The 27,564-nt window shown below is 35.0% G+C and overlaps 4 protein-coding genes across 4 annotated transcripts in view; all 4 read left to right on the forward strand.

Moving 5' to 3' along the window:
- Nucleotides 1-27,564, forward strand: part of kctd15a (potassium channel tetramerization domain containing 15a) — a 572,168-nt gene that overhangs the window by 470,210 nt on the left and 74,394 nt on the right. The gene's annotated exons all lie outside the window — the stretch shown is intronic.
- cplx3a (complexin 3a) lies at nt 4,885-7,237 on the forward strand. The gene is made up of 3 exons (XM_084094794.1): nt 4,885-5,199; nt 6,353-6,440; nt 6,516-7,237. The coding sequence occupies exons 1-3, from the start codon at nt 5,042-5,044 to the stop codon at nt 6,738-6,740; spliced, it is 471 nt and encodes a 156-aa protein (XP_083950920.1). The 5' UTR covers nt 4,885-5,041; the 3' UTR covers nt 6,741-7,237.
- Nucleotides 7,304-12,150, forward strand: mapda (N6-Methyl-AMP deaminase). The gene is made up of 10 exons (XM_084094792.1): nt 7,304-7,443; nt 7,576-7,706; nt 9,288-9,348; nt 9,431-9,518; nt 9,601-9,682; nt 9,761-9,887; nt 9,960-10,040; nt 10,132-10,270; nt 11,277-11,377; nt 11,571-12,150. The coding sequence occupies exons 1-10, from the start codon at nt 7,384-7,386 to the stop codon at nt 11,760-11,762; spliced, it is 1,062 nt and encodes a 353-aa protein (XP_083950918.1). The 5' UTR covers nt 7,304-7,383; the 3' UTR covers nt 11,763-12,150.
- Nucleotides 25,645-27,564, forward strand: part of LOC311071151 (carbohydrate sulfotransferase 8) — a 52,918-nt gene continuing 50,998 nt past the window's right edge. Inside the window, exon 1 of the mRNA XM_084095370.1 lies at nt 25,645-25,987. The gene's annotated coding sequence lies outside the window, so the exon portion shown is untranslated. The remainder of the gene's footprint in view (nt 25,988-27,564) is intronic.

Raw genomic sequence — 27,564 nt, forward strand, 5'->3', positions numbered from 1 at the left:
CAGCTAGAATGAAACCTAAACCACTGAAATGCTGTGTTTGTGGTTTTCAGTGAAGGTGAATCCACCTCTGGTCTACAACAGAATCATTTGAATGAAAACATAACAGGGAAATGTTTGCATTTCTCTCTTTTATAGATACATATTTGAATACATTATTTTTAGGGGAGCTACAATTAGGGGCTGCGTAAATTATGATTTTGGAAGAAATTCTATTTTGAAACCTCTATTCACGAGTTCACACGTATAATCAGATTTTTGGCTGCTCCGAGCTTGGAATTTGGCCCAAATCCAGAGTACCTTCCCCCGATATCCCTGGCTGGGATAGGAACCCGTCGAGAGCGAGGAGTTGGGGTGGTGGAGGGACGCTGTCGTGGGACGGAGGTGAGAGAGAATGTATACAGGCCTCGTCTCGTGCTGATTGGTTAGATTTTTCTCAATTTCTCATTTCTCAATTGTTCAATTCTCTTCATTTAGGATATATATATATATATGTGTGTGTGTGTATGTATATATAAAATGTGTGTGTATATATATATATATATATATATATACATACATACACACACACACACACACACGCTTCGCGTCGGGGTCCTGATCAGCCTGTCGGGGTTGTATTCGCTATAACAACCGCTTCGCTCTACATTATCCCTTACATATATGTGTGTGTATATATGTATATGTAAAAAATTTAAATATGAAATGCATTAGGTAGATGCTTTGATAGACGGTGCACAACTCAATTGCATATAAGATGATGCATAATTGAATATTATGCTAATTTACATTTGATTTAATTTTTTCATTTAAAAAGAAAGGGGAAGGAAACCACCTGAAGTACTTCCCCTTAAAAGTGAGATCTGGAAGTCCTTTATGAAACTTCAAGCACGCGAGCTTCCCTGCTTAACAAGAAAGAATGAGGTAAGTTAGGGAGACGGGACTTCAGCTTCCCCCTCGGGCGTCCTGTGTGCTTCACGCCAGAACGCTTGACTGTGGATGTCACCATGCATGTGTCACGATTTGCTTTGTTTTGTGGCCTATTTGGAAGACATTGCCAAGGGACAGTAAGAAGAGTTTAATTCAACCGTATCGTTTAAAGGAAGTGATTCTGATCTCTCATGTTATGAGGGAAGAACAGAAATGTTGAAACTATCCCTGCCTAAACAGACTAAGCAGCAGTGGTTTATATGTTCCTTCAGTCTTTATCTCCGTGAGATGCAGAGTTCATGCGTTCGCAACATTAAGTGACACGCTATGTTTGATTCTTTAAAATACCAGAGTTCCTCCAGCTGTGGGTTTAGATATGCTCCGCAGTGCTCGTCAGCCCCCATTTACATCTCTCCCATGACATTTGGGCTCAGGCCCTCATCCGGCCTTCACCCACGCCCAGCCTAAGGGAGCTCGTATGCCAGTGTACATCCCAATCAACACCAGAGGTGGAGTCCTCACGATGCATACATTCATGACAGTCTTCTCTCATGCAAAACGCATCCCTCTGCTGTTTGCGTTTGGGCCAGAAATGTGCCTCATGAAGGGTTCTTGAGTACAGTGATTCAGGGTTGTGCTGAACGGAGAAGTGACTCGCTAGGGCACTGCTTCAGGCAAGAGCGAAAAACCTTCTCAATGCCCTGGCATTTATCTGGAGAATCATTGACCCTTATAGACAACAAGGTTTGGCAAAGAGTCTAGGCTTGTATGGACAATGAATGTAATCCAATATAGTCTCTTGTTCTTCACTGGACAAATGAGGACAAATCAGATTGCAGCTGGTCATGTTTAAAACATGTATGATAATGGATTCAGTGTGCCGTCTCTGAATAAACTCATGTTATCAGAGATTTACATCTGAAAGCAGTTGGATTCAGCAAGATGGATGTTCAAAGCAAATGTAATTGTTAAAATTCCCTCAAATGGTACAAAGCGTTGACTCACCGCTGTCTTTGGGAAAGGTCATCATATCCTCCAAAGACGACGCTTAAACATGCATTATTCATGTCATTTCAGACAAGTGATTTGTCAATGTATTTCAACAATTCAAGATGTAGATAATGAAAAAATATGATTTATTTTATACTTTTATATCTTAAATATACACTGCCCGGCCAAAAAAAAGTTGCTGTTTGGATTTAAATAGGTAAATGATTATGTTTGGATTCTTACTGCAGTGATTATAATGTTTCTAGCATGTTACTGTATATGTTTGGCAACAGTTCTTCTAACCCTTATTGATGGAGTGTGTAGCTTTTCATTTCTTAAACAACCATGTAGGAAGACACATCATGGCCATATTCCAGGATGACAATGGTCAGCAAGATCTTGACCAAACACTGATGTACCTCTTGATGGAAATAACATCGCAACATTTATTTCCATCAAGAGGTGTGTACATTTTTGGTCAATATTGTAGTGACAATGCAAGAGTCCAGCACTCTGTAAAGTCTCCTCCAGCACATCCCAAAGACTTGAATTTAAGCTCTGGACTCTGAGGTGCCGATTCATGTATGAAAATGATTATTCATGCTTCCTTTCAACTATTCTTTCACAATTTGAGCCTGATTAATCTTGACTGTCATCCTGGAATATGGCCATGATGTGTCTTCCTACATGGTTGTTTAAGACATGGCTTTTCACATATAGCTAACATGCTAGAAACTTAATGGCCTATATATATATATATATATATATATATATATATATATATATATATATATATATATATATATATATATATATATATATATATATATATATATATATATATATATATATATATATATATATATATATATATATATATATATATACTGTATATATTGACCAATATATATGTTGTTTATATTAGGCTAATATGATAACCTTAAAATTCCATATATTTACCTCTAACTTCTTATATTAAATACATATTTAATTCATTTTAAAACAGGCAGGCAAGGAAAGAGACTTTTGTATGTGATTTGATCACTTAAAGCTAAACTTTAGCCTATAGCATCATTTAGCATATTTGCATGTATTTTTTATATTAATAAGTAGGCCTATTTATTATACATTTTCCCACAGTTGTAAGACTGTACACAATCATTTTAGCATAGAAGTGTAAATTACAGTCCCTTACGCTGTATGTGATTCAATTAGTTGACACAGACCGAGGTCAACCTCGGCGAGGTGTTTCACTTGAGAAGCCCTGTGATTTGCTCGACACAGGAGAGAAGTGACAGTGGCAGCTCATCATTACTCATACTGACTCATCAACAAGCCCACAGGCTGTCATTAACGGAGCACGCAAAAACACACACAAATTAAACCAATGCAAGTATTTCCTGTCTCTTAAAAATTCAAATCTAAAGTATTTGATAGTAAGTAATCAGTTTTGGTTCACTGTAAACCCTAACGCTCAAAATAATTAATTGGTTTGAGTAGGACAAACTTAAATTAAACGAATTAGTTCAGTCAAATTAACTTTTATGAGTATTTAGCCCTTTCTTTTTCTTTCAAGTTCACAGAACTGATATATTTTAAGTAAACTGAACTGTTTCATTGTAATCATTTCATTTTAATTTAGACGAACTTAAGTTTAACTGAAACAGCTGGGATGTCTAGCATGCTTTGCCGATGGCACTCGAAAGGGAGAGTAAATGCTAAAATGAAGTGTAATAATTATGTTTTTTTTTTGTGCAAGATTAATGTTAAGTGGGAGATTTAGTACTGATTAATGTTTTGTTATGCTAATTTAGAAGAATTTCTGTTAATGTTGGTTTTAGGATAGTTACCATCATGCAGCTTGATTTGAGAGCAAATAAAACCTTTATATTGCTGCCCTCATACAGCAAGTGCTACTGTATAACATACTATTGTTAACGTTAACAAATTAGTATGTTAGTAATCTATAGCTTGTTAAAGCTAGCTAAGTTTACACTAATAAAAGTGTTCACATTGAGATTACATGAAAGTTTTAAGTTAAATGTATTAATTAGTGTACTCAAACATTTCAAGTTAAGAACAATTAAAATGTATAAGTAAAAAATAAAAATCTACTAGTTCTGCTTACTTAAACTTTGAATTTCTTAACTTAAAAATTTGAGGCAACTGATTGCCTTAAATTTGAGTTTTGCCAACTTATTCAGGTTTACAGTTTGTCTTTATTTATAAAAGGCATTTCCTCAAAATACAACTGATATACATTGTAAAAAATTATATGATCAATAAGTTATGACAATATATGATTTTACATTGCTTTAACTCATCAAAATAAGTTAAGCAATTTTCAACTTTTTATGTTATACGAGATTCAACTCGTTTTTTAAAGTCAGTTTAATGTCATTTAAGTTTAAATGTCTTAAACATCCAAATTGATTGTACTTAAGGCAGCAACTTTTTACAGTGTAGAAACATCTTATAGAAAAAGATTTAATATATATAGTATTCCCATTCTGTATACTTATGTCCCATTTTACATTAATTTTTTCTTATACTCAATGTTACTCATGCATGAGTTTTTTGGCACAATTGCTCTGAAAATGAGCCTCATCACAGCATTTCACTGCCCACTGAACCCTGTGTAATTGACAAACTTAATCTTGGCAACATTATACACTATACACTATATGTTGTGTAAGAATAAATAGCCTAGGCTACATCAAATATATATCTCTGCAACATCATAAACTAACGATTATACATTATATAGTGTAACTTTTTGCCATTGGTGACTTTTGCAATGTTTTTGAGCTTCACTTTCAATCATGTATACGCAGAAGAAGTCGCCCGTTACTTCACACACACACACACACACACACACACACACAGAGAGAGAGAGAGAGAGAGAGAGAGAGAGAGAGAGAGAGAGAGAATGAGAGAGAATTCCTCCGCGTTGTACAGGTTATGAATATTTGGTGCTAGAACTTGAATTGAGCGGAAGAAAGGAAGACATATCGGCGTTTTTGTTTTCTTCTCACACGAGTGACGAGTCAACTAGACTTTCTCAAGCGACTGGCACATTATCCAAAGAAACAGGCGTTATATATCTGTATTCTACAGAAAAACAATGGCTTTTATGTTTAAACACATGATAGGGGGGCAGCTGAAGGATCTTACCGGGGGTCTTGGAGAAGAAAAGCCAGAAGGAGAAAAGACCGAAGCTGGAGCAAAAGGAATGACACACGAAGAGTTTGAACAATACCAAGAACAGTTGGCAGAGGAGAAGTAAGACTTTGCACTTATGGTTATCATGACCAAAGAATGTGATTTTAAATGTTTGATTTTTTTTTTACATTATCAATAAAATGTATTTTATTTTATCTTTATAATATAGGCTATTCATCATTTCCCCCTCCATTTGTGTTTAGTTTGGTAATAGCAAATGAATGTGATGTTAATTTAAAAAATATATATATAAACAGTAATTTAATGCATTTTTATTAATATAATTTTATAAATATTTTATCAGTAATTGTTTTTAATTTTATTTTTATTCTCAGATACATTTTCAGACATTTATTTTATATATAATATATATAAACAGTAATTTAATGCATTTTTATTAATATAATTTTATAAATATTTTATCAATAATTGTTTTTAATTTTATTTTTATTCTCAGATACATTTTCAGACATTTATTTTATATATAATATATATAAACAGTAATTTAATGCATTTTTATTAATATAATTTTATAAATATTTTATCAATAATTGTTTTTAATTTTATTTTTATTCTCAGATACATTTTCAGACATTTATTTTATATATAATATATATAAAATAAATGTCTGAAAAAAAAAAAAAATAAAATATATATATATATATATATATATATATATATATATATATATATATATATATATATATATGTATGTGTATGTGTGTGTGTGTGTGTGTGTGTGTGTGTAGCCTACATATATATATATATATAGGCTACACAATATAAAAGTATGAAGACCCTTTCCCTCCTGTTTAAATTTAATACACAAGCTGCACAGTCACTTGTTCAAATGTAATACAAGGAGATGCCAAGAAGGTCAATGTTTATCTCCAGCTTCCTGTATTTCTGTGGTTTAATCAATAGTGCATGTCACCTTGCTCTCAAGCCTTGAGGACAGTGACTCCTCTGCAGAAATGCACATGCAGCTGTTTTTTGTCTATTGTCTGCATTTTTGAATGGCATCGTATTACATTGTCCTAGACATAAAAAAGTTAAAATGCACACTGAACATAATAATTGATAATATTATGATGATTTAATATTGATATCAATTATCCATTTCAGGGAATCATGTTTAAGCAAAATATATTTTTATAAAAAAAAAATTAAAAAAAGGTTTTACGTTTCAAACTAGCTTCTATTTTTCATCTAGGTTGGAGCGTGATACCAGCTTTGCCCAGAAGAAGGCTGAACGGGCCACAGTCAGGAGCCACTTCAGGGAAAAATATCGTCTTCCAAAAGTAAACATCCCTTTAATAAAATGCACTGTGTGAACCATTGTTATTTCATTATTAACTTGTACTTTTTATTTACAGAGTGAACTGGACGACACGCAAATTCAGGCTGCGGCAGACGACGTGGAGTTGCCCACAGAACTGGCCAAGATGATCGCTGAAGACAACCAGGAGGAGGAGAACAAGCAGTCTGTCCTGGGTCAGCTGACCAACATTCAGAACGTAGATATTGATCAGTTAAAGGAGAAGGCCCAGTCCACCCTCCAAGACATTAGACAGTCGGCTGAAAAGTGTGATGTCATGTAACCCCAACCCCAGAGTTGGACTGCTGATTGAGGATCAGAGGTTTCCTCGGCTCCGATGACTTCAGGGAGAATATAGGGAATAAATCAGATCCATAAACAGCATGCCTAATGCTTTGTGAAAGACAAGCTCCTACCCAAAGCCAAGCAATCATATATAAATTTGAAGTGTTTGTTAATATCGTAAATAATGTTTGCCACACTGTATACATTGTCATAAAAGTGGTTTAAGGCAATTATTATCAGTTAACATCTTTCTACTTGTTGTTCTTTAGTGCTTAAAATGTTATAGTTGTTTATATGTGATTGACTATCCTACATCTACTTTAAATTAGCCAGAAAATGTTACAAAATACAGTATTCCAGTCATATTAATAAAAAATACGTAATTGCTAAAATTATACTATTAAACTACAGTATTTATGTATTTGAACCTTTTTATGTACTCAGTATATTGATGTATTTACGTGAAGTGTGTAGATACTAAAAACGTCAATTCAAGTCTCATAAATTGCCGCCAGTTTAATTTGAATCAATAAGGGAACCACTGTCAAAAGTCGATGTTTTCTTAGACTCATTTCTGTAACGCAACTGAACTGTGGTGCATCAGGAAAAACACTCCGTCTCCATGTTTGAAATTCACACACATGACGCAAACGTCGATGGACACCGAAGCGGATCTTTTTTATCGTCAGCTGCCCAAAGTGGTAGGAAACACAAAAAATAGATCCGTTAATAAAACAGAGATGATCTTTTAGTGAGCTCATCACAATTATTTATTTATATACATTAATGAAAATAGATAATGAAGTTAAATACGGTGTTTATTTTTCTTTCAGGAGCTGCACGCGCATCTCAACGGATCGGTCAGTTTTGAGACCATGGAGACGCTGATTCAGCGCAAGCCGCATCTGAACATTGAGCACAACATGACCGCCATCCGCCGCGGACAGCGCCGAACACTGGACGAGTCCGTATCAAACACCTGTACACTTCAAATCAGCAGACTCGGGGTTATAATGTTTGGACAATTACAAACATGTAGTGCTCGAAACAAATCTGAGACTACGTTTGAAATAGCATACTCTCTGAGTAACGTTAGGCACTTTTGAAAAACAAACAAACACCTACTTCTCGACCGTCAAAGAAGTTCGTTCTATATAGTATTAATGTGTGTAGAATTAATTTAATCCATACTTAATATATCCGTCAAGTTGTCAACGTCATTTATTTTGTTTTTAGTTCTGTAATAACAGTCAAATGCAGAACAAAAAAGTACAATACTTAACAGTTCAGAGAATCATGTGAGATAAAGAACAAAACAACAACAATAATACAGAATAAACAACAGCTATAAAAAGCTAACAAACAAAAATGTAACATTAGGCTGAGACATGATATTAAATTTATTTATTTATTATTATTTTTAGTTAGTAAGGTAACGTTAGTTAGTTATTAGTTAGTTAGTTATTCTTGACTTGGGAATGTAAAATTTTGCTAAAATAATTAAAGTATTAACGAGGTGATTTTGTTTTTTCAGTAAAATAGTAAGGTTTTAAGGTCCTACATTTAAAGCTTTTTTCCCCATCCTGTGTCCAATTTTAAAGTCAATCCAAAAATGAGAGAGACTGGGTAATAATAATAATAAAAAAAGTTCAATATCATTGACTGATATCCACATACACTATATATATATATATATATATATATATATATATATATATATATATATATATATATATATATATATATATATATATATATATTATATATATATATATATATATATATATATATTATATATATATATATATATATATATATAATATATATATATATATATACACACACACACAGTGCTGCAGTGCATTTACAGGATAATATTGATGAATAATTCTGTATTTTATTTATTTATTTTAGAAATAACATATTTATAAGGTAATGTCCAGATGCTGTGCTATGATATATGGTAAGGTTCAAGCCATTTTGATTTACATGGAGGATTATTTATCAAAGAAGGGGAGACCATTAAAAGTCGGGCATTTCAGTTGTTATCGCTTCACTGCCATTCACAACTCGGGATAGTAAATTGTCCATTCGCCAGAAGTAGTTCATTTGGGAAATTTTTTGACAACCGTTTTATGAATACTGTGAAAACTTACATCACTGTTTTTCCCTAACTAAAAAGAGTAGGATGTATAGCCTACATATTTGGATGAAGACATTACTTGTTTGCTAACTAGATAAGTACACACAATCCCCGGTTTCATAGACAAGGCTTAAGCTTAGTCCCAGACTAAAATGCATGTTTGAGCAGTTTTAACTGAAAGAGACATATCTTTAAATATGTCAGTGCCATTGTTTTGTCTCAAGATGCACACCAGTAATGTTTTTTCTAAGACACATTTGTAAAAGCTACATAAATGTTCTAATTGAACTTAGGCCTAATCCTGGCTTAATCTAAACCCTGTCTGTGAAACCGGGCCTTAGTGTACTAGTCTAAATCCTGATGTTACGAGTGAGCTTTTATATTAGTGTATCTCTCCATTAGGTGTTTTCAAGTGTTTAAAGTGATTCATCAGCTGGCTGATTCAGAAGAGGACATCCTAATGGTAAAGCAACATTTGCTCAAAGTTTTATTCCTTTACATGTATAAGAATACATTTAAAAAGAGGAATTATCCTTATTAAATAGGTTGCTAAAGCAGTCATTCAAGAGTTTGCGGCAGATGGCGTAAAATACTTGGAGTTGCGTAGCACGCCACGGGAAGTGACTGAAACAGGTACTGGAAGCAATTCATATGTCAAACAATTATTAGCAGCTCATTTCTGCTTATTGTTGACATTTGTTTTTGTCACAAAAAGGTCTCACTAAACAAAGATACATTGAAACTGTGCTGGAAGCCATCCGGCAGTGTAAACAAGAGGAAGTTGACATTGATGTCAGGTAATGTTTAAATATGAATTCTGTATTTTCTAGATGACGACCTGCTTCTTTCATGCTCACCTTTTTCACGAGAAACAGGTTTCTCGTGGCTGTGGACCGCAGACACGGGCCTGAGGTTGCAATGGAGACCGTGAAGCTAGCAGAGGACTTCCTGCTCTCCAGTGATGGAGTAGTAGTCGGACTTGACCTCAGTGGAGATCCAACCGTGAGTTCAGATTGCAATAACATCACACTCCACTTGTTTCTGGCTGCAGTCTTCATATCTTTGATCATACAGGTCGGTCACGGAAAAGACTTGCTCTCTGCACTTCAGAAAGCCAAGAACTGCGGTCTGAAGTTGGCTCTACACCTCTCAGAGGTCAGAGCACATGGAAACATCTCCATATCAGAAGTTTGTTTCGGTATGAATGCTTTTACGTGGTTTACGCCAGAGTTTGTGTGCATTTCAGGTTCCTTCTCAGAGAGATGAGTCCGAGCTGTTGTTGAACTTGCCTCCTGATAGAATCGGCCACGGAACCTTCCTACATCCTGAAGTCGGTGGATCGGACAGTCTTGTGGAGAAAGTCTGCAAACAAAATATTCCTATTGGTATGAGTTTTCCTTCTTAATTCCAAAATTGCATACTTGAACTTTAAAGAATTCTTTTTAAAACTGTTTTACTATTTTATTTTTATGTTATTAACTATTTTAGTTTTTTTTATATAGTGTTCTATTGTAATTCTGAAATTACATACTTGAGCTTTAAATAATATATTTTTTAACTATTTTATTTTCATTTAAATAAATTTTTATTTTATTAACTTTTACTAGTTTTTTCATCATAATTCCAAAATTGCATGCTTTAAAGAATTATATATATTTAAAACTATTTTACTAATTTATTAAATATTTAGTTTTGACTAGTTTTCAATCGTAATTCCAAAATTAGATAATTGAATGTAATTAGTTTCATATTTTATTTTACTTTTATGAACTATTTTATGTTTTTAATTAGTGTAAAATTTTTCCATTATAATTCCAAAATTACATACTTGAAATTTAAAGATTTTTATTTATTTATTATATGCTATTTTATGTTATTAACTATTTTATGTTTTTTAAATAGTGTTCTATTGTATTTCCGAAATTGCATACTTAAATTATAAAGAATTATTTTTAAATCTTTTTTTCTTTTCTTTTTTGGACAAGTTTTCCATCGTAATTCCAAAACGAAATACTTTAAAGAAACTTTAAAGAATATTTTTAAATAGTTTAATATTTTTATTTTTAATTCTGAACTTTAGATAAATTTTTTTAATTATTTACTATTTTATGTTATTAACTATGTTATGTTTTTTTGAAAGTGTATTATTGTAAATCGAACACTAATTTCATAAATCTTAGATACATCTATAAATATTATAAATCTATTATAAACTTTAAATAAATATTTTTTAAACTTTTATTTTACTATTTTTTTTATTAAATTTTATTTGTTTTACTAGTTTTCCATCATAATTCCAAAATGACTTGCATATATATATGTATATATAGATAATTGCTAGATAATATATATATCTAGTGTTCTATTATAATTCCTGTTCTTGTTTTACAGAGCTGTGTTTGACCTCTAATGTCACAGGTCAAACAGTGCCTTCATATGAGAAGCATCACTTCCAGTACTGGTATAAGCAAGGACACCCATGTGTCCTCTGCGTGAGTACTCCCCCTCCACCCACACACACACACACACACACACACACACACACACACACACACACACTATTATGCAGTTCAGACACTTGGAACTGTGCAAATGCAAATTAATGCAAAGGAACTTTTTTTTAAAAGTGTTTATAAATTCTATTAGAAAATAACACTCTGCCTGTTGCTCCTCCTGTCTCGTCAGACGGATGATAAGGGTGTGTTCTGCACGGATCTCTCTCAGGAGTACCAGCTGGCTGCCTCCACCTTTGGTTTGACTCAGGAGGCCGTGTGGAGTCTCTCCCAGCAGGCCATTGGATACGCCTTCGCCCCTGAGCCAATCAAAGAAAAGCTGGAGAAGAAATGGGCGGAGCTCAAACAGCAGATTCTCCAATGAGGAATAACTGCTGTAAACTTCACCAACAGTCCTACCTCAGACAACCCAAACGCTTGCTTTTCATAAAACGAAGGCACGTTGTTGCAGCTAATGTCGGTTTCCTCAATTTCAAAGCACACGCTGCATTAATATCTGAACTAATATATAAACTACCTGTGTTGTGTGAAACAGAGTTAGACTGTTTAAATTAAGTTCATTTTAATATTTATCACAGACTATTGAAGGTTTCTTGAATATAAATATTGTTATTTTTTAATATTAATACAATATTAAATATACGTTTATTAATTACACAGCTTCTGTGAAAGTGGTCTTTCATTTTACATTTTCAATACAATTTTTGTTGTTGCTTCTTAATAAATACTCCATATTTGGAAAAAACTAGAACTAGAAAATCTTTTTATTCTCTTGCTCATGCAACGTTTTGGTGTGTTTTTGCTCCAGTTAAAGGGTTAGTTGTTGTTGGTAACCAAAAAGTAAATGGGCCCCATTGGCTTCCATAGTTTTTTTTTCCTACTATAGAAGTAAATGGGGCCCATTAACTTTTTGGTTACCAACATTCTTCTTTTGTGTTCAGCAGAAGAAAGAAACTCATACAGGTTTGGAACAACTTGAGGGTAAAGGGGCAACATTTTCTCCATTGTTTGTTATTTTGATTTCCCATCAAACGCTCAAACGAAATATGGAGCATAAAAAGTTTCTGACTACGAAGAGAATTATTTATTTATTTATTTAGGTAAGCACAGGACAGTTTATGTTATGTTTGTTACTTTATCGTTTCACAATGCGAGGTTAAAGAAGATTAGGCCACTATAGAAAAGCACACTGCATTCATCTCTGAAATACTATATACACCACCGCTAACACTTTACAATAAGGTCTCATTTGTTAACATTAGGTAATGCATTAACTAACATAAACTAACCATGAGCAGTTATATTTTACAGCATTTATTAGCCTTTTTATGTTCACAGACAGTGCATTAATTAATGTTAACAGATACAACATTCGATCTTAAAAATGTATTATTAAATGTTGAGATAAACATTAGCTAAAATTAATAAACGCTGTTGAAGTATTGTTTGTTGTTCATGTTAACTAATATAGTTAACAAATGTTAACAACTGAAACCTTACTGTAAAGCGTTGCCGAACTGTGTTTTGTGAAATAGAGCTGTGGTCTGTTTTAAATTCATTTAAATATTATAACATTTAATAATTAATATTATAAGTTATTATAGATTATTGAAGGTTTCTTGAATATTACTATTGGATATCAAATATATGTTTATTCATTACATAGCCAGTGTGAACGTGATATTTTCTTAGAGGATAAAACAGTGGATGTTGCATTTTTAGCATAAAAAAAAAAAAAAAAAAATCACAGTAGTTGCACAGCTGTGTACTGTATACAACCAAACGGGTTTACCATTAGAGGGCAGCAGTTCATTATAAATGTTCCTTTTCACAAACTGCAAAGGTTTCTCTCGTGGATCACGTTACACAGCTCTGATCTCGGACATGTTAAATGTTTGGTTAAGCTGTATATCCACCTTTTTATATCCTCAAATATCTTCAGTTCCCTCTAGTGCCAGAGCAAAAAAAAAAAGTGTATGTGATAGATAGCTTAGCATGCAGTTGAAGTCCCCGTAAAATAAAAAATGGATTTTTTTTAATGGAATATTGCCGTATTTATTGTAAACGATTTATCTGTGCATGCCTCTATTTTATTTAAGTCATATATATAATCTTTAATCTAAATAACTTCCACTCCCTCTTGCAGCAACATCTTTTCTGAAGACATGTTTATTGGCGTGAGGGCGGGACAATCTGTCACTCACATGAGATCGACCAATAGCAAACCAAAACCGTCTAATCATCCAATCAATTCCCCATGGAAAACATCAAGTCCCGCCCTACATTTTTGAACCCACTTGTTCTCCAGCAGTGTGGTTTAGTACTTGATTTCATGGCAGGCTTTTGAGGGGAATCTATAGGGATGAGTACAGTATGGACCCCGTGGTGCATGGTTGGGCACCTCAGATGTAACACCTGAATTGATTTCTCCCTGAGGTTTCCTCAAGAAGTCCTAAATAGTATAATTTTTGTGTTTGTGTTTCATACGGGGTAAAATCAATGTCAAAAGGCGATTTCAGCTCCGTCTAGGTGGTGTCAAATTACAGGAGAGACCGAGGCTAGTTGTCACACTTTTCAAAAGTTCGGGGTCTGTAAGATTTTTTATTTTTTAAAGAAATTAGGTTATAAAATAATTGTATTTCAAGTAAACGCTGTTCGTTTGAACTTTCTGTTCATCAAAGAATGCACAAAAAAATATTAGCTAAGCAGCACAGCTGTTTTCAACATTGATAATAAGAAGAAATCAGCATATTAGAATGATTTCTGAAGGATCATGTGACACTGAACACTGGAGTAATGATGCTGAAAATGTAGCTTTACAATCACAGGAATAAATAGAATTTTTAAATATTTTAATTTGTAATAATACTTATGGTGAACATAAGAGACATCTTTCAAAAACATTTTACATGAACATTTCCATTGTTTTTACCCACAGCAAGTCTGCAAATGACCTTTTTTTGTGCTGTTTTTGCGATTCCAGTTGTATCTGTTTGTTTAAAGAGTGGACCTCCTATTGTATCTTTTAACAAGTCACATTTGTCATTTATTCAGTCGTAGCTTTAGGGCCTCTGTGCCCAGTAAATGTAAAGGGCAGAGGTCAAATCATTCAATCAATACCCAACACAACTCGTCTTCGACAATGACACCTGCACAAATGCTGCCATGTGTAAGATTTTTGTTGTTTAGCACATAACTATGCATCTGTTGTAGGAAAAACACTTGTATTAAGTTTCAATCTCCTCAAATTAGTCTGGTCAGCCCGAGACAACTTATGCTTATTTAGTAGCTTTTTATCAATGCGTCTTTGTTCCTTCTTTTTACAAGACAGATAAAATGTTAATGACCTATTGACCTAATGGTGCTCCTCTTCAATCATTGCTTGCTGTGTTGCTCATTTATGTTGTTTATATGGCTTTATCATGGATTTTGTCTGTATGTTATCGGTTTAATCTTTTTAATAAATTGAATTCATTGTAAAACCTCTGAGAGGTTTTTAGATGTGATAATTTCCTTCGCTTGGCTAAAACAGGCACATGACGCATGGCAGCTGTCCAGTGAGATATTCCACAGAGGCGTATCTTCTTCACAAGGCCTCTGTTATGTTGCTTGGTGTTTGGAAAGCATATTTGACAAGCTGGTGATGATGCCAGACACAAAAAACCTGCAAAGCTTGTCTTGCTGATATTACCTCAACAATGCCCAGATGCATTTGTTCTGTTAGCAAGAGCTTTGCCTCCTTGACAAAAGCAGATATTGCAAGGTATATGTTACCAAAATGTGTTACCCTCCTCTATTTCACACAAAATGGCTTTAATGTTCCCAAAATTCACTGCTGATGTCTAATCTTCTCTGTTTCATACTTTGAAAAGAAATGTCTGATGCAAACATATAAAGCAGTCACCAAATCCGACAAGGCAGATTAACAGGTTACCGAAATCTGTTACCCTCCTCCATTTAATGAGGAAAGTGCAGATAAGTTTGTGATTGGTTGTTTGTTTTCATTTCACAACGCATGTTAAAGAAGACTAAAGAAAATGAATGGCAGTTTTAATGGACAGCATATTATGTACAACATAGCATCTGTGTAATCATAGATCACAGATACTGCATTTATTTTTCCTGCTGGATTGGAAGATTATTATTGTACAAATACATGTTGCAACTGTGCCCACGCTTTTCCTTCACTTCTGAGTTGCCTAGGGTGATGATTTGTTTTGAAACAACCTTGCAAAATGAGCACCATGCAGAGGTGTCTTGACAACACCTTGGCTGCCCTTTCAGGCTCCTTAAAATCACTGTAGCATGTAATTGTGGCAGGAGTGCCAGCGAAAGAGAATTGGATGATAGAATGTATTGGTGCAAACTGGGTTTTCAACAGTAATAGATGCCTCTTAATAAAGGCTGTGCAATTTTGGGTTCAATAACAATCCAGTTTTCACTCTGGAAATTGACCCAGTGGTATGAACAGTGGAAAATACTTGTTGCTAGGAAAAAACTTCAGGTGTATAGATTGAGCAATCTATATATCTATCTATCCATCCATTGTTCTGTCCATCTGTCTATCCATCCATCGTTCCGTACGTCTATCTATCTATCTATCTATCTATCTATCTATCTATCTATCTATCTATCTATCTATCTATCTATCTATCTATCTATCTATCTATCTATCTATCCATTGTAATGTCCATCTGTCTGTCTATCTATCGTTCTATCTATTATCCATCAATCTGTCTATCCACCCATCCATCGTTCATCTGTCTATCTATCGTTCCATCTATTATCCATCCATCCATCGTTCCATCTATCTATCTATCTATCTATCTATCTATCTATCTATCTATCTATCTATCTATCTATCTATCTATCGTTCCATCTATCTGTCTATCGTTCCATCTATTATCCATCGTTCCATCTATCTATCTATCTATCTATCTATCTATCTATCTATCTATCTATCTATCTATCTATCGTTCCATCTATCTGTCTATCTATCATTCTATCTATTATCCATCCATCCATCGTTCCATCTGTCTGTCTGTCTATCTATCTATCTATCTATCTATCTATCTATCTATCTATCTATCTATCTATCTATCTATCTATCCATTGTTCTGACCGTTTGTCTATCCATCCATCCACCCACCCATCCATCTATCCATACATCGTTCCGTCTGTCAGTGTGACTATCTATCTATCGTTCTTTCTATCGTTTTATCTATCCATCCATCCATCGTTCTGTCCGTCTGTCTGTTTATCTATTTATCTATCTATCCATCCATCGTTACGTCTTTCCATCTATCGTTCTATCCATCAATCCATTGTTCCGTCCGTACGGCTGTCGTTCTATCGTTCTGTCCATCAATTCATCCATCCATCATTCCGTCCGTCTATCTATCTGAAGACTTCAGATGCAAAAGCCTCTATCTCTCATCTGAAATTTTCTTCTAGAATGATCATTTTTATCAAGCTTGTATGTTTATGTTCAGTTATTTCACTTTAATGGCAATGAAAATGACCAATTAATTGTCATTAAAGTGATATTACTGACCCTAAATATACGAGCTTGATAAAAATGATCATTCTAGAAGAAAATTTCAGATGAGAGATAGAGGCTTTTGCATCTGAAGTCTTCATATATCTTTCTATCCACCCATCCATCCAAATGCATTCACAAATAGTGAGTTTTGTGTATGGACAAATTTTGTTTGCGCTATTCCATATTTGTCTTTACTACAGAAACAGGGCTGTGATGATCTTATTGACTCATGTAGATTTGTCACAGGTGTATTCATCCGTGTTCCTGAATGAGGTGAGCTACTGTCTGTTTCAGAAGACCCCTCGAGGAGCAATAGGGATTGATGTGACTGAAATTACAAAGAGCCGAAACTATCTGGGTGAGTAACATTTCAATATAAAGGTACCAAACAATCCACATGAGCTTGTCATAGTGTGAAATTTCAAATTTGATATGAAGTTGTATGAATCCATGTGAGCAGGGAGAATGACTTATTGATCGCTATGGTATACTACTTTAGTGTACGTCAAGTCATATCTCATGTATTTTACATGAAAAACACAGTATTTGTGTCTTTTGCACAAGCATCAGACTACAAAGATCTTAAGACATTACAGATATGAATATGCAGTATTGTTCAAACTATTAGAGAGTGATATAAATGCTTAATTAAATTTTTGGAAGTGCTTTAACTCTTCTGAAGGCATACAATAGCTTTATGTGAGGAACAGTCATTATTTCCTGAAAATCCTCGCACAACTGAGAGAACTAGAGAATCAGATTAGTAAATTAATCATTCTTTTGAGTCAGTTTTCAGTACACCTATTGATCCCCAAATCAGATTTAACAATTCATTCACAAATTTTGTACATTTGGTACATAATACTTTATGAACTAATAGTGAACAATAATAAATAATAAATTAACATTTTATTTATTAAAATATATGTAACTGTATGTGATATCTAATGCATGAACTAATGTTGTTAATGTACAGTAGAGAACCTTGCTTTAAAATAAGGTTTTACATCTGCAAAAGAAACAATAATACAGAATTGGTTTACGTCACACATATGAACAAAACCATATTGGATACATAACCACATAACCATAAAATAGTGAACTGTGAATGTATAACAGCACACATTTTTTAAAGTTCCCTCCAAACTATATATTTTTTTAGATCTATTAAGTTATTTGCGTTTCTTCAAGGATATAATATTTGAATATATTCAAATGGAAAATCTTCACAAGCAGTTGAAACCAGTAATCTTTACTGTTGCCCAAAATAGATGATCTTCCAGCAGCAAAACCCTGGAGTGCACTATGAATTCATTCTCTCTGTAAAAAACCGTTGAAGCCCACGGCATCCTCATTACAACCGACCTGGAGGTACGCCCTGAAAGGAGCAGTCTGTGTCATATTTACAGAGTTTGAGATGTTTGCTTTCTCTGATAGACTCTGGAGCTGAAAGCTATTTTGCGAAAGCAATTGTCACACACGACCTTGATAAAAAAAACGAGAATGTCAGTGGACAGAATTCTTTAAATAAAATCTGAAGCCATAAAAGACGCAAATAGAGGCCAGCAATACACTGCATTACAATCTTATCTAGCCATCCATCATTCCATCCGTCCGTCTGTCTATCTATCATTTGTTCTATCCATCCATCTATCACTTGTTCTATCTATCTATCTATTGTTTGCTTGTTCTATCCATCCATCTCTCTCTCTCTCTCTCTCTCTCTCTCGCTCTGTCTCTCCACTATCTTTAAAAGGGGATGTTGATAAGCCATCTGAAAGTAGTAAGGCTTATGGTCTTGTCCCACTGCCCAGCAAATGCCAGCCAAAACAATGACAGTGTCTCCAAAGTTCTGCCGACGTCTCTCTGTCCCTTAAACTGCTGCCACCTGTCAGCTAAAGATATGAAGCAAGTGGCAGATTTCCAGTGACTGGACACAAGCAGATGGCATCTGTCAATTATACTGGATTTACCATGGACCTATTTACTGCCTGAGGTGACAGACATAGACTTAGAGTGGTGACAGTACATTCTTTATTCCTATTCTTACAGTTATTTTTATTTTTAAAGGAGGTAGGGGTTGTTTCAGCAGGTAGCAAAATACACTTTCCAATATCTACTCAATGCTTCATGCTCACTGTAATTTAGTTAAAGGGGTGGTTGAATATGATTTCACTTTTCTAATGTTGCTGTTTGAGCATAAACAGCATCTGCAAAGTTACAATGCTCAAAGTTCAAAGCAAAGGAAGATATTTTCTTTTAAAGAAATGGCTTTTTAAGGACTAACAGCTGGTATAGGGACTACAGACATTCCTCCAGGGTTAGTGACATCACTAACCCTCAAATTTACATAAACCCCGCCCCTGACCCAGAACACAATTTATAGATTATCATGACAGAATATGCTAATCAGTGACTAGAAGATAACTACACATAAGCTACATAAATTCACCAACTAATCATTCAGAACTGTTGTCTACATGTTGTCACTTCTTCTTGAGTCTCTTTATCTTTCTGACTTCGGTTTGAACATAAAAGGCTAAAAGTTTTTGAAATTTTCAGTGCATGTCTGTGTGAGGTAAAAGGACACAAGCTGTTGAAGCTCCGCCCCCTGTGCCGGGAGCAGCAGCTCATTTGCATTTAAAGGGTCAGACACAAAAACTGCGTTTTTGCTCACTCTCAAAAAGTGACAACTTTAACATGCTATATAAAAATATCTGTGGGGTATTTTGAGCTAAAACTTCACATACACACTCAAAGACTTATTTGACATATTGTGAAAAGGTCATTTTACCACCCCTTTAAATCCACCAAACAACTACATGGTTTCACACCACACAATACGAACATGGCTATATCTGCAGATTGTGCTGTGATGTGAATGACTGTTGGCCAATATGTAGAGCAAGATTTACTAAACAGGGCAATTTAGCGAGAGAGACTAATTCCAAAAAAGCGCTGATGGGAGTGGAAAGTTCTGCATGTGATACTGACAATGCACACATTAAAGAACACAGACGCAGCCAGATCATTTCCATAAAGACCAACTCAATCTACTAAGAGCAGCTCAAATTAGCATCTGATTTAAGACATGCTTTTTTGACACGGTAAATAATGGTGCAAATACCAGTAAACTGACCTAAGTAAATCACCTTGCAATGATTCATTTAAAAACCCTCCTCCCATAAATTTTGCATCTGAAAGGGAAACTACAACAGATGCATATGCAATAAGGTCAGCCACAAAAATAACTGTGCACATGCCTTTTCAGAGCTATTTTTTCACTGTGTGTCTTTAGTAAATCCTGACAGTAGATTTTTAGTAAATCTGGCCATTAGTCTCTAATAAATTCATTACATCCATAATGGCCAAACAATTTATGACCTTGATCTAGACTACAGCCATCAGGGCCAGTGTGTAGGCTAGAAAATATTGGAAAATATGAATATGTTGTATCAGCACATCAGTGTAATGCTGTTGGTTATATTCCCTCAGTGCTCAACTCCATCTGGGACAAGTCAAAGGTCATAAGAGGTTGTAATACAGGTGAAATAGCGCCTGATGAGGAATGCAGTATGGGTTTACGGCCCAGTGATGTGGAGAACTAATATGGGCCCAGTTGTGGAGCAGGAATGTATTGAAAAAAATTGCACACACACACAAACCTTGAGTCGCTAATGTGGCAAGGGACTCCGTAGCACCAAGAAATAGATTACATTTCAGGGTAATTGCCAAATGCACTACTGGTAATGTCTAATGACCGTCACTCTGGTGTGGGAACCCAGTGGGCAGTTTGTCTTTAGTGGGTTGAGAGTCAGAGTGCCTGTGTAACAGCAGCTCCTGCAACAGTCAAATTAAGGAATTCACCAAAAAGTGACATCAGGTAGGATGGGGTCAGCCCTATGTTCCCACAGCCCTATGTTCCCACGGCCCTATGTTCCCACATTTCTAAGAATTTTTTTTTTACGATTTGTCAGAACCCCAGTTACGGGTAGGTTTAGGGGTGGGGTCAGGGGTAGGCCATTTGTGGGAACATAGGGCTGTGGGAACATAAGCATGATCCCGGTAGGACAGCCACCAGACATTTTTACTGATACAGTGAATGTTTTAGCACATGTTATTGCTCTCCCTGGTATCCTTAAAGGTTTATTGCATTGCAAACAGATGTTTCATTTCACATGACCATTTTTTTTGCCTCTAAACCTTTCAAATGAAACCGGATGCATTTGCTAATGTACTTTCAAAACATTCTCTATATCTACCGCCTCGTTGGCAGCCAAGTATTTCAATTAAGTAGAAAAATCGCTCCTCTTCATAACATAAGAATCACTTCACGTCCAATATATGTTGTGATGTTTTTGTTTATACCTGTCTAAACCAGCACAGTACGGACTTTCCTCCATCTCGTCCATTCTACTTTTCACTTTCTGCCCTCCATCTAAATTCCGCGCGGTGTTAGAATCACGTGTCTGGTCCCATTTTGCATTATATCATGTTCCCTTCAGATTAATTATTTTGCCTTTACTTTTATAATAAAGTATAATGTAGACAGGAAAGTAGGGGTAAGAATGTTGGGTCTCGCGTCCTCAACTCATGAGCCAACAGCTCACGCATTCAGACGTTGGAACATGGTGAAATCCCATGCACTGGATAAGTCAGTGGTCCAGCCAGCCAGCCAGCAGAGGGCAGTAGTGTGCGGGGTTCACTGTACTGCCTCCACCACAGTGTGCCTCGCCTCAGAGAGCCTGTGGGCCAGGTGCTCACACACTGACTGGAGCCCTGTGAGGATACATTTTCTTTTTCACTCTCCAATAAATCACCATTAATATTGACTTTCTGTGGGCTGACTCACTTTCTTCATCTAAATTTAGAAGACAGAGGCAGCCATCTAAATCTAGTTAGAGGACAAAAAATGCCATCCTTTGAGAAAGATCTATTCATTTTGCCATGGTGTTATAAATAAGTCTGTCTGAAGCACCTGGTGAAAGTTTTATCTTGTTTTAGAAGTTTCGGGTTTGTGTCTTGGGAAACATAACATTTTTCGCTCTCGGAGATCAGCAGGTCACGAGACATGCAATAACTAAGCGTGTGTGCCACTGTACTGGGTTTAATTAGTTTTGGTTCATCTGATGCAATTACTAACAACAAATTTGAAAGATATTGTACATGTATGATGGTCTGCAAAACTATTTTTTGGGGTTTTTTAATGTTTGTTTGATGATTTTCCTCAATTATACAGGCGGTATGCCTGACTAGGTGACATCATCGTCTCTTTTATCCACAAACCTCATCATTGACTGAACTGCTATTTGATCTCCTGGTAAGAGCTCCATTAGTGAGCTAAAAGAAGCTTCTAGCCCTGCAGATGAACAAATTATGTATTGGTTGGCAATCCATACAAGGAAGAAGCACAGTCCAGTCCAGGTGTAACTAAGTCATTGATAAATTTGCCACCCTGAAACTAGACAGAAAACTGATTAACAATGACGTCATAAATCAAAGCAGATGTCAAATGCTATAATCTGAAAGTTCTATAAAGTATATGATTACTTATTGATTGGGTTGAAGTCCATATGAAACTATTCACAACTAATTTTACTTCCTATAATATATTATGATTGGAGGGAAGGAAAATTTATATTTGAAGTGGTCATGATATGGATTTCTAAAAACTATTTAAATATGTTTTTTGAGGTTCACTTAATGTTGATACTGTGCACACAAAAATGCAAATGTATGTTGCAAATGTATGTTGCAAATGTACCCTCATTCTGACCCTCTGTCTGAAATGATCAGTTTTTAAGGGGCGGCTCCTTTAAGGCTTGTCAGTAAACAGCCACTGTCATGATTGGCTAACGTCATTGCAAAAAGAATCGACGAGAAAGTGTTTTGAAGACTTTATCCATATCATTTAAAGACAAACCATTATGTAATTATTTACTTGCGGTTTGTGGCGTAGCTGTTGTCAGATCCAACAGAGTTAGCTTCTTAATCTTTCAACAAAATTTACTTTGCGAACTGTCTATTGTACCCCGTTTATCAATCAGTCAAATGCTCAGTCATGTAAAATGATTAGTCGATGGCTTGCTCTGGAGGCAGCCGAATTTTTGGAGCTTTTTAAATAAATGCTTTTTTATAACGAGGAGGACGATTTAAGCTACAAAACTTGCGGGATGTTTTGATGTTTTAAATTTTTAATGTCATGGCCCCTTTAAATTCCCCTGAGAAACTCTGCACTGGCTCACAGAACTTTTGAGAAGTTTATTTGTTTTAAGGAGTTTGAGTAATGGCCAAACCATCTTGGATGTCAATGGTTATGCTTATAAGTAAAGGACCTTTAACAGAATGTCTCATATTGCCTTTCATTTTGGACTGGCGAAGACATTTCAGGGCTGTGGGGATAGAGCAACAAGGAGACCTGAATCATCAGATCAATATTATTTTGTCTATTCCTGGAGTGGATAAAAAACAATTGGTTATCTTGTGGGCAGCGAGGTGAAATGTATTGCTGTATGGAAAAGTAGGCAGTATGTTATGGTGACAGTGAAGAAATTAAATGATGTAAGCTGACAGTAATTTATAAAGTAATCAATATGTGCCTTCAGGATAAAGTAGCACAACCGCCTCCGGTACATCATTTAATCCATTTGGCGGTGGAAGTCTATTGTTTTGGAGTTGCTGAAGTCAATAGACAAAATAATGTCATAAATAAAATTTGATCGACAAGAGAAAGGTTAATCAGCATTGTGTTATAGACTTAAATGAAATGTTGATGCAACCCAGGACCCCTCAAGCCCACAGTGAATGTTGAATGTGGGCTTGATACATATTTTCACACCTTTGTAAAATAGGGCAGCGCTGCACAATGATATCATTCCCAGTTTCATAAATTCACACTGTTCCTTTAATCTCTGGCAGTCCCCAGAGTCTGAATTTATTTATGGACTGTATGTTCATTTATAGACTCGTGTCCAGCGTCACCCAAAAAACAAGTGTAGAATAGAGCAATTTGGATAAGAACAGTGTTATTTTAGTATCATATTATAGTTTTTAAATTTTATGTTCTGATTTCACTTAAATTTTAGTAAAAGTTTTAGCAATTTTGTAGTGTGCTTGTCATTTGTGTATAGTTTTTTATTTATTATTTTTAGTTTATTTAATTGTATTTTTCCCAAGTTAAACAATAAAAATTAGAAATGTTGCAGGCAACTAACTGTTATACAATACATTTAAGTTTTTTTGTAACGATTTATGGTTTCAGATTACGATAACCCTGCATAAGAAAACGAGGTTTAGATTTCACTTTCATTAAAACTTGATTAGAACAGCCCTTATGAGAAGTGCTGTGGTAGTAGGTGTCACAGGATGAGGATAAAGACTGGATACAAATAGAAATTTGATTTAATAAAACAAAAAGGCAGACAGGCATAACAGTGTGCATAACATAGCACAAACAACAACTGACAACTAAAGACTGAAACCAGAGGAACAAAATACACAGAGATGATGAAATGAATATGAACAGGTGTGATGATTATGAGTGTGTGCAGGTGTGAGCCAGGAGGGAATATTGGAAATGTAGTGTGCTGTGGTGACTGGTCTGGTAATAACACATTATAATCATTTATAAGGCTTTTTTTACAAGGCAAAAATTATATGAGGCTTCACATATATGTACATTCGTATTATTTCATGGAACTTTTTTTGTAGTTTTTTGTAGTTTTTCATGTTGATTAGTCTGCCCGGGTGTGACTTGATAGTTCCCGTGGTTATATCCTTGTGTGTTTCCGCATGACAATGCACCACACCCCATTGTTACCTTGTTAGCCTGTGTATACATTGCCCTTGTGTTTCTCTTGTGGTTTGTCAGTCGTTGTTTGTTGTCCTGAGTTTCTTTGTTTGCCCTGGATTCCCTGTGCTTGTGCTCGCATGTGGATTCTCTCTCTGCTTCGTCCCTGCCTTAACGTTATGGGTTATACTTTGTATGCTGTGTTGAACTAAACATAAAATATTAAAAATATAAATTTAATGTATAACAATAATATACTCTGGTCAAGTGCAGGCTTTTAAAATGTATTAATTTATTCATAATATTAAATTATATTATTAATTTATAAATATATTATTTAACTGTCAATGTAATTATATAACTGGTTAATGATTGATTACACAATGGCAAGAAAATTAACAAGATGAAAAGTAATATTAAGGACACAGTTATAAAACCTATGAACGGATTAGCAATTAAAACAATATTCTAAAGAAAATTTATTTCGAAACATTTTGATTAGAGAAAATAAAGAAACACCTGCCATTTTTCATTTTAGAGGGGAGCATGCCAAAAATGGCAACATAGCCTCAAACCAAATTGCTAAATTATTAAAAAAATTCTCCTAATTGTATCAATAAATAAATGGGGGGAAAACTAACTAATATGGTTTCTTTAAAAACTGTGAGTTTAAAAAAAGATTTCAGTAGCCTATATTACAACATACATAATGGGAACATGAAAACATGCTGTATATAGCGAAGCTATGTCCCCAATATAATGTTTGTAAGTGACATTAATGAAAGTTATTATACCCAAATAAGGCATATGATGACCTCACTACATTATAGAGATCTCTCCATCATCCATTCTAACTATGAATGACAGTTCAACCGTGAGCGTCTGTTATAAAGCATACCAAACTTGAGCTTCGTCAGACTTTGATGGGTTATTACAGAAGCTGTTGCTTGGCAATATCAGCAGCAGCATCGGTGTCCCTAGAGAGCGCGCGCGAGAATAGAAGCACAGGATGCGCACGCACGCCCAACACACACACGAGCGCCGCGCGAGTCGCGACCGTTCACATCTCACCTAACACCGCTACCAATCGCTTTAAAGTTACACTCCGACCGCAGATAGGCATTTCATCGTGGGCAACGTTTAATTTACGTGCCATGGTTCAGTTACTAACTCGGCACTGAAATTTGAACCGTTGAATTGAGCCAGCACAAACGGAGCGCCTACAGCGGCACATTTGAGACATATGAAGATTGTTGAGGTAAGTGTTGAATGTGCTAAAGGTTTTTTTGTGTGTTTAGTCCTAGAGGAAATAGTAGAATTAGGTCCCCAGGCAAGAAATGTGAGCTTCAAAGAGGTAAGAAAGTGCATGTATCCGAGTCTGGACCGCGGAGGAGAAGTGAGTAGACAGACATTTTTGGAAAGAAGTGGAAACGCAGTCATACCGTCAGTTTGGGTGGCAATTACCTGTCGTGTTTAACTGTAGGACAGTAATGTTGCCTCATTCGATATTTTGTTCAAGTGGAAATGACGAATGTCACTTTAATTAATTGAACAAGACGGTTTTCAAAGCTAAACTTTGAAAGATTAATTGTCAGCAATTCAGTGTTTTTTTAAAAAATGATTTTGATTTATTGACTTATTTTCAAATGATTTAAAGGGACAGTTTGTCTAAATATGGTTTCAAGGGGATTAAATTACATGACTTTCTTCTGTAAAGAATGCAAAAAAAGGGGCCAGTCATTCATCTTTTCATTTTTGTTCTCATAAAATGAAAGTGAATGGTGACTGAGGCTCCTTAACATCACTAAATGCTCTTAAAGGGACAGTTCACCCAAAAAATTAAAACTCCATCATACTATATGACTTTTTTTTCTATTGTGGAGCACATACAGTAGTGCTCCACAATAGGAAAAAAAGTCATATATGATGGAGTTTTAATTTTTTGGGTGAACTGTCCCTTTAAGAGTATTTAGTTCTTATTCCAACATGCATTTTAATTCACTAGGAAGTTCTTTTGGAAATAGAGCTTCAATTTTTTATTGCCCGTCACAGTTAGAAAACAGCGCCATGTGTGCTGTTCTGTCTCTCCAACAGATGCCACATCCATCACTGTGATGTTCAGGATATAACTCACACCTTTTCAGAGGTGTGCTGCACTGTCTCATACAGATGGCTTTTGGGGGAGAAAGAGACGTTCTCCTTTTTCATTCTGTGTAGGACTCTGAAAGGGAAGATTTAAGAGATCTTCACTCTGATTCCTTTGAATTATTTCTCGGCAGGCTATAAATAGGATGGTGACATGCCCCTACCAGCTTCTAGTTAAGAAATGGATGTGCTCAGAGGACAAGACTTTCTAGCACGCGTTCTACTCATTTTTCCAAATGACAAAAATAAACGAAGTAGTGGTTGATATCGCAAAAATTAGCAAAAATTAGTATCCTGTACATCTGCAGTGTCACAGATCATCCTGAAAGTCTTTCAAAAATAATTTTAACTTAATGTATAGAACCACTTTATTCTTATGTTAAACCATGTATTATTTGAGCTGTACATTTTATAATTTATTATTTGAGCATTTTAAATGAATGTTAACATATTTTTCTTTACGTCTAGTGGCTATACTGTTGAAACAGTATCTTTACACATTGGCACCATTCACTTTCATTGCTGTCGATTGAGCTTAACCCAAAATATTCACTTTTTACATGGCACATCTACTGAATGTACGTCTCTTTTAAAAATGTACAAATAATTTTAAGTTTAATCTTTAATCTGTTCTATCAACTATTCACCCAGCGAGTGAATTATGAATGTAAGAGCTCTTCTTTTCCCTCC

The sequence above is a fragment of the Abramis brama genome (genome assembly GCF_963993115.1).
Source record: "Abramis brama genome assembly, chromosome: 20".
In the NCBI taxonomy this organism is placed as follows: Eukaryota; Metazoa; Chordata; class Actinopteri; order Cypriniformes; family Leuciscidae; genus Abramis; species Abramis brama.